An 11118-nucleotide genomic window follows, 5' to 3' on the forward strand; every position below is an offset into this window, starting at 1 on the left:
TTGAGTTGAGTCAAGGAAAATTGAATTGGATGTAGATAATTGGAGAGGGAGAGTGAATTTTGATAGTGTATAGAGTTGCATAGTGCAAATTAGTTAGTTAAGGACAATAGAAGGTTACCACTATTTTTTTTATGGGGAGTGCCCTCTTAGAAAACATGGGTTTTAAGTTGGGACACAAATGTAATAACAAATTCCGGGTTGGAGAGTGCCCTCTTAGAAATGGAGAGTGTATTTAAGATTACCCTTTAAATATTGGTTAACTCTAGTTAAATTAAATCAAACAAAATATTAATTTTATTCTCTCTTCAAATCATTATATTTTTTCTTCACAATTTTTATTTTATTTTATAATTTGTTTTTTGTTGTGTTTCTATAAAAATAAAATAAAATAAAATATTCTTTTTCGATTAAAAATTAAAAATTTTATGTTGCAAATTTTTCAAGGGATTCTCCTTCACTCAATTACAACGCGAATTTTTCAAATTTATTTTTTATTGACTATTATCATCGGTATTTTGGATTGTAATAAAGTTGCAATTTGTAATTATATTTACGTTTCTTTAATAATTATGATAAAATTTAAGCGTTTTTTTTTCATAAATGTCAGAGTAGGTTTTATTTTATTATACAAGGTTTTTCATTTATTTATTTATTTGTTTTACCGATAAGAATTTTAAAAAAAAAAAATTGTTGTATGTTCTTTTTTAATGAAAAAACAAATAAATGAAATATTTGTAGAGGAAAAAATAGAATGATTTGAAGAGAGACTAAAATAAGTATTTGGTTAGATTTTAATTAAGTATAGTTAATTATTAGTTAAAAGATGGTGGATGGGTGCTTAAGAGACTTTTCGCTCCTAAACGCCAATGAGCAAATTTTTTCTCCTTTTTGCACTGACTAAATGGTTTGTAATTGGAAAAGATTTATATTCAAAATTTCAAATGAATTGATTAAATTGTTAGGCATATATTTTGTTTAAACACATAATTGTATCAACAATTGAAGCTAGCCTAGTGACCAACAATGAAAAAGATAAAACAAAAGCAATGCACAAATTGTTGTATGATATGGTATGTGCTTACCATGTACTTGCGCGTCCCTTTGTATACAACGTCTATGTCTCTCTCTACAAGTTCACTCTTTTAAGAGTTAAGAGTTAAGAATGGAATTCGAGCTAATCAAGTCGAGTTTCACTCTGCTCAATTTATGCTCGTTTTATTAAGCTAGTTGCTTTAAAATAAGCTCAAGTTTGGCACATATATTATATGAATAAACCCAAACCGAACTTGAATAGCTTAGTTATTTTACACTATAAAAATAGTATTTGAACTTATCGAGCCAAACTTCATTAAACTTATTTGTTACACGAGCTATAATATAGACTCGAACTTGACTCATTTAACAAAAGAATCTAACTGAATGAGAGACTTAACCATTATCTGTACTCGTGACCTCGTGGGGCATTTGGGTTCCACAACTTGACTAGTTCGTTTAAAGGCCGACACGCTAAACGTGAAACAATTCTAGTGCTTCTATCGTGGGGCTCGAGGAACAACTTCCCCTGTTTACCACCCAAATCAGATAAAAAGCCGAGAAACGAGCCCACATAAAGGCAAATGTACATTCCACTATTCTACTATACTACATGATTGTGTCCTAGAATAAAGACTATTTTTTTTTTTTTTTTTGATAGTGTGAATAAAGAGTATTTCAGTTACCAAAATAATAATAATAAATACTATTTTAGTGCTAAAACTTGTCTAACTACGCAAATGAAATAATTTATTTATTTATATTTCAATAACTTATTAGATATTACAAATGAGTTACATACGCTTTTCTTTTTCTTTCCTCTAAAATTGATCTCCTTTTCCATGCTGTTTTCTCCCCTATTCCTACCGAAATTGATATTGAACTCATGGCTTTCTTTGGCGATATACATTCAGAGGGTAATGCTTAAGAGTCCTATTAGTCGGAAAGAAGACCAACTTGTCTTTCTCGGCAGGCTCCCAACTGTCAATTTTTACCAAGAGTGCATAAAATAAACTGTCAGTACAATTACCCTTCAGCTACCAGTTATTGAAAAAAAAAATGTTCTATTCGCATTTATATAACATATTTAGAGGCAATGATTGAATGTACCTGAAGGTGGTTAGAAGGTGATGAAGGAAAACCGAAATTTCAACTCTTGCAAGCTCATATCCTGGGCATAACCTTGGCCCCCCACCAAATGGTGTGTATGTATTACCCTGAACCGATGCTGTTGATGGTGCTATCGAATTATTGTTCTTGTTCTGAACCAATCAGAATAAAAATTTTACCTTAGTACTTACGTTTTAATTTCGGAAACATGAGAATATTCGAAAGAAACACAATCTAATATACACACCTCCCATCTCCAAGGATTGAAAGTGCGAGCATCTGTGTAATGGTCTTGGTCGAGATGCACGCCTCTAAATGATGTAAAAACCTTCCACCCTTTTGGTATGGTATATCCTGCCCATTTTTACACCAAATTTTGTTATTGTTGTGGCTAACAATATTATTTACACAACTACATAATCATATTTTGTCTAGCTTTTAGGAGTCGCGTTATTAATTAGGTGGCTAAATATTACGTACCTTTAATATTAACATCGGTTGTTGCTCTTCTAAATACACCACTAATTATGTTAGCTACGCGCAAAGTCTCATTAATTACCTGTACAGATTTTACTCAATGAATCAGAGAGGTTCAACAAGCTTATAGGATCTGATAAGAGCAAATGAAATAGTGCTATTTGTTTTCAGGAATGCTTACACATTGGGTAAAAGGCATCGCCTTGTAATCGCTCCATTGTAAGGCCTCACCCTCATTCTTCTGTGCTCTAATTCCTTCATGCTCTTCCTACAAAACATATTTCATTTTATTGGCGTTAACAACAAATTTCAAGTTCAAATAAACTAAACAAAAGAAATTAAAAAATCAAATCAAAACACAAAACAAATTTTAAGTTCAATTTTCATAAGCTGATTCTTCTGATAATTGGAGGTAGGAAGTATGAATACGCCGGGACCAACGAGTTCATAAAGTAAATTTGATAGACTCAAAGTTCCAAGTTCCAAGTTCCAAGTTCAAAGTTCAGTCCCAACCAGGCAACCATACCAAAGTAACCAAACTAGATGCGTTACAAGTATATATATATATATATAAAGAACACTGAATTACCAGAATGTCCACATATTTATGACAAAAGGAAGGGTCGGTATGTCAAATATCAGTCCTTCAAGTTGTACCATTTTACCATAGAAGGAATATATTACATTTACTATTTGACAATAAATTCACCATTCTCAATGACAGAAAAACAGCTGACATTCTGAATCTGAAAACACTACTGTCAGAAATCAGAACTCTAGATCCAGGCCTACTTCCCGAGTGCGAATTTATTCAACACGTGTGTCTGTTCACTTGCTAGGACTGATCCACGTGTCACTCACATTCTCACGCTGGACTCAGATTTAGAGAAGAAAAAAAGCAAAAATTTAAAAAAATTACAGGTGGTGTTATAGGGTGATTGGGTGAACCGGTGACAAAAAATTAGATATGGGAAATTGACAATTATGTTCAATTTTTCTACGATGATTTGATTCGTTACCCAGTAAAAAGTTCAATTAGATCATTTTTATGTGGTAGCATCAACTGTCGATTTGGTATCACTATTTGAAAATTCGCTAAAAACCATTTTTAGGTGGTCGCAAAATCAGTCACAACAACTGTCTATTCACATCAATATTTGCAAATTTGCAATTTCATTGGATGCGACACGACATTAATAGTGTCACATGTGTGCGTGGAGGGGGATGAGGATTGGGATTTAGACGACAGTGGGAGTGTTGCAAGTGGTTTTTTTATTGCCACACCATAGTCATTTTTTTTGAAAAATGCATTTTAAAAGATTTAAAAACTAGATTTGGGCCTCACTTAAACAGATTTGAGATTTTGGTTTGTCTCTCACTTAGAGTTGGGGACGGTTTGTGAACAACCATTCATATTACTTGTTCACAAAACCGACAATTGATGCTACCACCCCGGAGAGATGCTCTTAAAAAGCTTTTTGATCTAAAAAAAAAGAAAATGGGTGTTATTAAGAAGAATTTTGTGACGGTTTGTGAACAAACATTCACATACTTGTTCACAAAACCGACAGTTGATGTAGAGATGCTCTTAGAAAAACTCTTAGAAAAAGCTTTTTTTTTATCTCAGGAAAACAAAAGGGGTGTTATTAGGAAGAAATTTGTCTGCTTAGACAAAGTATGAATGTGGTATTGGGGTTCTGTTTTCCAAAGAAAACAATTCGGTCATAAAAGGATGAATCTGGTCGGAGGTGAGAACAATTCGGTGCGGCAGCCATCATTAGTAGGGGTCAAAGCATAAGAAGATAAGTAAACAGGTGGACTAATCATACGCGGTATAACAAATACACGGCGTAGTTGTGTGCAACAAATTCGAACTCCCACTTCCCTACCAATTTACCAAACAGACTATTGTCAACGGAAACTTTCTGTAAAAGTTTCTGCTTTCCAAAGACAAAACATCATTATGCAGGTGAGTCTCAGAGTGCACCGTGGTCACAACTCCATCACTATCTCACGTGGTCCGAATTCCAGACTACGTAAACGCACATGCGGTAGTTCACTAGTCGATACCACTATTATTATCCCAAGAAGCAAAATTAAGCCCCACATCGAAACCCCATCACACACTTCTTTTGGTCCCAACTCCCAATCCACCAATTTAATTGTGTCCACAGGGTACTGTGATCACTTGAATGAATGTGAAATTGTGAATACAAGTTGGAAGTTGTAACCCAAAGTCCCCAAGTACCATGAGTCCATGAGGTACAAAATGCCACGTAGTATCGCCGATAATATACTTCCGAAATATGAGGAGTTTGCACATTTACACTGTTGGTAATTTGGTATGAAAGTATATTTGGCTTTCGAAGTGCCCTCCGACCAAATGTTCACGTCGCCTAACACAGTAACACACCCCACATTGGCACATTCCTTTTAGTGTGTAACACTGTAACATGATATGAACACATGGACGAGGGACACTTATGCTTAAAATTAAGTAGGCGTAATTGACGTGGTGAAAAGTACCTTGAGCTGAGCCAAAGCAAGAGGAGTTTCGGTAAGGAACTTGACAGCAAGAGTCATAGTAATTGAAGTAGTATCATAACCAGCAACAAGTAGAGCAACCAAGAAATCAACAATTTCTTCATCCGAAAACCCACTTTCTGCTTCCAACAAAGCACCCAACATATCTTTCTTTCTGTCATTTTCTGCAAATTCCTTCCTTCTCTCTCTTACTACTGTTCGCAACGCTTCTGCTACCTTTGTTCTTGCCTGCGTCATCAATTAGTTAAAATATAATTAGTCCACTAATTTAATTTACACATTAGCTAAATATAAATGGAAAAAATTAATCAAAAAAAAAATTATACAAAAAACAAAGAAGGGCTCCGGAAAAACAATTACTTTAATAGCTCTGTTATATGTGGTGAAGTAGAATGGCAAAGGAATTGTGAAGAAACCATTGATGACTTGTAAATATTCTTTCCTCAAATTCTCTGTCCACTCTCCTGGATCAAAACTCATCAGCTGTTTCACTGTCAACGCAAATGTTATCTGCAATTCAATAAATACAAATATGTAAATAAATTTATCAAATCAAATAAAATAAAAAACACTCGAATTTTTTTTTTATTCAAATAAAAAAAAATGATTACCCTCCCAAGTGTCACAAAAACAAGTTAGTGGTCCTGAAATTTGTATTAAAGAATATATAAAAAATAAAATAAGAAACACACTAAGTAATATTAGTACTAAACATACCAATTGATCAAGAAGTTAAAAGAACAAAAAAAATGGATTGTCCTCCAAGGCTCCAACAACAAGTTAGTGGTCCTGAAATTTGTACGGAGAATATCTCAAAGATAATCCAACCGTCACTGTCTTTCCAAACTGAATTAACTATCTTTTAGCTAAGCAACTAAGTGATCACAATACATATTCCATGTGATCTAAGTTACAGATTGAAGTAGACCTCTACATATCCATGTGATTAGACAATAAAACATGTAGTGATTCAATAGCACACCTTTTTAGCTTGATCTTGAAGAAGAACTCTGTCGGTCCACTCATGCAAATTTAGCGAAACGATACGATCAATATCGAAAAACAAGTTATCTCGAATAGTAGAAGAGTTGGCAAAACTCATAGTTAAAGAATGCATACGTTTATGCAAACTTCCTTTCATTAATAACAAAGAATGTTTTCCAAGAAGATTGGATATAGAAGTCGGGTAACTACTTTCAAACAACTTCCCTTCATTTTGTAATACAAAACGATTCACTTCTGGATCAGCAGAGAAAACAGTACGTTCACCAAATATATGAGTTGTGAATAATGTTCCATAACGGTTTACGCGATCATCGATGAATGGTTCGGGGTTTTCTGTTTTGTAAGCTGAGATGAGTTGGAGAGTTTCGCCTATAAGTGGAAAACCGTAAGAGCCAGGTGGAAGTTTTGAAGAACGAGTGGGTTGGGTTAAACGGAGGAGGAAGTAATAGAGGAAGGATGAACAGAGGAAGAGAGAGAGAAAAAGAAGAAAGGCCATTAGAGAGAGTGAGGTGGGAAGTGAGGGAGAGCGAGAGAGGAAGAAATGAAGAAGAAGAAATAGGAAAGAGACGAGAAGGAGTGTGGGTTAAGGGAGAAATTAATGTCAAAAGATTGTCTATCAGCAATACTATCTCTGTTTTTCTCTATTTTTTTTTTTTTTCATTTAGTTTCTTTTTCTGTCACCAGAAATAAACTACATTCTCAAAATAACTTTGAAAAATAAAATGGAAATGGATTTCCCCCTAATTCTAAGATCTTGTACTTCAGGTGGTTGATTATTATCTTACCCAAAGTTGAATAAGTACGGCAAAAAAAATTCACACCATTTGAATGATAACAATCTATCTATATAACAAACCCTTCACTTTTGGAACTAGCTTATGAGGTGGCGAATCCTAAGACTTATGAGGTGTGGGTTGTTTAATAGTGTGGAACAAGTGTATTGCATCATTCTTGAAGTCAACAAATGTGGCTGGACTTTTAGTAGACTTCGGTTGGGCTTTTTTGTCTGGCTTCTAATGGGTTTTGATTGGAGTTTTTTTAGTCGGACTTCGGTTGGAGTTTTTAGTAAGGGGGCGGATCTTGGCGTCGGGGCACCGGTTGCAAATCTGCGGACGCGTCTGGGGGATATGCATCGGGTGCCGGCAGGCACGCGTATCTATGAAATCTAGAGGGGGGATCTTGCGTCGGGGTGCCGCGCCGCTGTCTCTTGATCACAAAAGGGGCGGATGATTCGGGGTGCCAAAGGCGTATCATGTCGTCGCACGCAACGCAAAATACTAGTCTATATAACAAAGAAGGGTGGTGCTGGACATCCAATACCACCCCCTAACCTTTGGATCTAGCTTATGAGGTGGCGAATCGTATGGCTTATGAGGTGTGGGTTGTTTAATAGTGTGGAACAAGAGTGCTGCATAATTCTTGAAGTCGACAAATGCGGCTGGACTTTTAGTGGACTTCAGTTTGGGCTTTTTTGTTAGGCTTCTAATGGGCTTTGATTGGAGTTTTTTTAGTTGGGCTTCGGTTGGAGTTTTTTTAGTACGAGAGCGGATGCCGTCGAGGCGCCCCAAGCGTATCTGCCATCCCGTCTGCACGGGAGGGGGAATATCGTGTCGGGCCGGTGTGTCGCGATCTGTAGTAAGGGGGATCGGTCGAAGTCGGCGCGCGCAGATCTAGTATCCGTCTGAGGGGCGATATCGTCGGGCACCGGGCGAGCATATATCCAGAAGTAACGGGGGATGATGCATTGAGGGAGCCGAAGGTGCGCGTATCTGTGCCATATGGCACGGGCAAATATCTATATAACAAAGAAGGGTGGTGCTGGACATCCAACACCACCCCCTAACTTTTGGATCTAGCTTATGAGGTGGCGAATCCTAGGACTTATGAGGTGTGGGTTGTTTAATAGTGTGGAACAAGAGTGTTGCATCATTCTTGAAGTCAACAAATGCAGTTGGACTTTTAGTGGACTTTGGTTGGGCTTTTTTGTCTGGCTTCTAATGGGCTTCGATTGAAGTTTTTTTAGTCGGGCTTCGGTTGGAGTTTTTTTAGTATAGGTGGCAGATGCGTGTCGGGGCACATGAAGGCGCGCGTATCTATGTCGTACGGGGGGCAGATGCGCATCGGGGAGCTGAAGGTGCGCGTATTTGTAGAAATCAGCATCGCTAGACTGTCTTGCCATCGCGGCGCAAAATACTAGTCTATATAACAAAGAAGGATGGTGCTGGACATCCAACACCACCCCCTAACCTTTAGATCTAACTTATGAGGTGGCGAATCGTATGGCTTATGAGGTGTGGGTTGTTTAATAGTGTGGAACAATAGTGCTGCATAATTCTTGAAGTCGACAAATGTGGCTGGACTTTTAGTGGACTTCGGTTGGGCTTTTTTGTCTGGCTTCTAATGGGCTTCAATTGGAATTTTTTTAGTCGGGCTTCGGTTGGAGTTTTTTTAGTATGGGTGGCAGATGCGCGTCGGGGCTCCTGAAGGTGCGCGTATCTATGTCGTACGGGGGGCAGATGCGCATCGGGGAGCCGAAGGCACGCGTATCTGTAGTATGGGCACGCAAATCTATGCAAATCTGTGCCGTACGGCACGGGCAAATACTAGTATAACAAAAACAAAGAAGGTGGAGTGGGTTGACAAATTCCACCTCACAAGGTGATACATAGTCATACCACCCCCTAACTATAGCTACTAAAATATTTTTCTGGGGTGAGTTAACAAGTTTTTTTGGGATGAGTTTAAAAGTTTTTCTCACCTCACCCACTCCACACAAAAAACGCTTGGAATATTTTTGGGCTAAACTTTTATGGGTTGGGCTCTGGAAACATGAGTATGGGATCATTTAAATAAAAATAGAAGGGGGATGAACGCCGGGGAGGAAAGTGCAAAGTGATCGTATCCGTAGTAGGGGAGTGGTAGATCTTGCCGTCGGGGCGAAGGTGTGCATACATATACACGCGTGGTTCGACGCGCGTATCTGTGTCGTACGGGGGGATGCGCATTGGAGGTGCCGAAGAAGCGCAAATCTGTGCCGTACGCAGGGGATAAATGCGCGTCGGGGCGCCGAAAGCACGCCAGCGTATCTATGTCGTACGGCACATGCAAATACTAATTCTAAAATAAATTATAGAGTGCTCTTCCATTGCGTGACCACCACTTTAATCTTTAAGACATAATTAAGACAGACACTATATTTAGTGGCTTAGTGTTCAATAATATATATATATATATAGGGGTGGCAATGGGTCGTGTTGGGTCGGGTTCGTGTCGTGTCATATTCGGGTCACGTGTTAAGAGAACAAACCTAAACCTGACCCAATTACTAATCGTGTCGAGTTTGTTAAACCCAAACCCAACCCGCCTATATAACGGGTTACCCAACGGGTGACCTGCTAAGCCAGCAGGTCAATTTCAGATCAGTTTCGGATCGAATTCACAGACAACCTGTATGCAAAATATTTAATATTTTAGGATTTTATTTATCAAAAAAATATTAAAAAAAAATATGTATTAATTCTCAAAAACCATCCATAATTTAATTACATATTAATGTAAATTGAATAATTAAGCATATCTTTATCGAATGAATCAATATGACAGCTAATCCTTCTCCTTTTAGTCGTTTATTTTAGGTAGTTGGGATGATATATGAGATTTTAGATCAGTTTCGGATTGGATTCACAGACAACCTGTATACAAAATATTTAGTATTTAACGATTTTATTTGTCAAAAAAACATATAAAAAAAATATATGTATTAATTCTCAAAAACCACCCATAATTCAATTACATATCAATGAAAATTGAATAATAACATATATATTTATCGGATGAATCAATGACGGCTAATCTTTATTCTTTTAGTTGTTTATTTTAGGTTGTTGGGATAATGAGATTTTAAAAAATAATTAAATTTATCTTAAAACAAGTTATACAGGTCACGGGTTGATGATCCGACCCATTATACCCGAAAACTAATCGGGTCTACTAACGGGTTATTCAGGTTAAAATATGTGACTCTAACCCAACCCATTTATTTGACAGGTTCGGCGGGTCAATCCTTTAATGACCCAAAAGCCTTTTTTTTCTAACTCGAACCCGCTAATTTAGTGTCGGGTTAGCGGGTCATGTACAAAACTATCACCCCTAATAATATATGTCTGTAAATGTCCATTTTTATCCCAAGGGATTAACATGACATTATATCAAAGTGTTTATGACTTAGTTCTAATATAGATGAAGAAAGGAGATGGTTTTGGTCGATGAGAATGACTGCTCTTCATAAGTAAGAAGATGCCTACTTATCATATACCTTAGAATAAGACTGAAATCAAGCTAACGTAGTTTTGGAGATGATTTTTATAGGTGTTGTAAGTAATTGGTAGGACATGTGTAGTGGTATGAACATATGTGTTACTAGGATATGATGAGTGACACGTCCTCATAGGCTGCACGTGTGTAGTAGCTCTAAGTATTATACTGTTTGAGCTGTCATAGAAATTTTTTGGTTAAAGATATAATGATGATGAGAGCGTGGTTAAGGATGCAATGATAGTAATGATTTGAGTCTTGTAGTGGGTAAATGTCTGGTGCTAATGATAGTAATGATGAGGGTGGCAGGTGATGATGTCACGAGATGAAGTCGAGTGACAGAGTTGTTGATGTTGAACTGATCTTGAACCTTATCCCACACGAGGTATCAGATCAGCAAAATGAAACACTCACAGCTGTACCTTGCGGGAAAGAAATAACAGACACAGTCATGGGTATGGATCCACAAAGCTCACCAGGTCCGGATGGCTTTCAGGGCATGTTCTTCCAAAAATGTTGGAGCATTGTGAGAATGGATGTTTGTCGAGCCATCCGCTCTTTCTTCACTGATCACATCATCCCGCAAGGAATGAACGCAAATTTTCTGGTGCTGATTCCGAAATGCAAGAATGCATT

At 37.2% G+C, this 11118-nt stretch overlaps 1 protein-coding gene across 1 annotated transcript; it reads right to left on the reverse strand.

Annotated features, from left to right (window-relative positions):
* Positions 1-1763: 1763 nt before the first annotated feature.
* On the reverse strand, positions 1764-6864 carry CPD (Cytochrome P450 superfamily protein). Its single transcript, XM_086572985.1, has 8 exons — positions 6146-6864; positions 5524-5673; positions 5146-5391; positions 2801-2887; positions 2623-2701; positions 2390-2496; positions 2143-2294; positions 1764-2013 (listed from the first exon to the last, which is right to left on the reverse strand). The coding sequence occupies exons 1-8, from the start codon at positions 6662-6664 to the stop codon at positions 1917-1919; spliced, it is 1437 nt and encodes a 478-aa protein (XP_086429111.1). The 5' UTR covers positions 6665-6864; the 3' UTR covers positions 1764-1916.
* Between the last annotated feature and the right edge of the window lie 4254 nt (positions 6865-11118).

This window comes from Coptis chinensis, chromosome 7 (genome assembly GCF_015680905.1).
Source record: "Coptis chinensis isolate HL-2020 chromosome 7, ASM1568090v1, whole genome shotgun sequence".
Classification (NCBI taxonomy): Eukaryota; Viridiplantae; Streptophyta; class Magnoliopsida; order Ranunculales; family Ranunculaceae; genus Coptis; species Coptis chinensis.

What these genes read in the sequence shown, in the direction of transcription:
- CPD (XM_086572985.1), bottom strand. Translation starts at nt 6,664, where the DNA reads ATGGCCTTTCTTCTTTTTCTCTCTCTCTTCCTCTGTTCATCCTTCCTC. An exon ending in CGATGCCTTTTACCCAATGT is followed by an intron (nt 2,702 to 2,800) that starts GTAAGCATTCCT and finishes AAATCTGTACAG; the next exon opens with GTAATTAATGAGACTTTGCG. An exon ending in CACCTTCTAACCACCTTCAG is followed by an intron (nt 2,014 to 2,142) that starts GTACATTCAATC and finishes AAAAATTGACAG; the next exon opens with TTGGGAGCCTGCCGAGAAAG.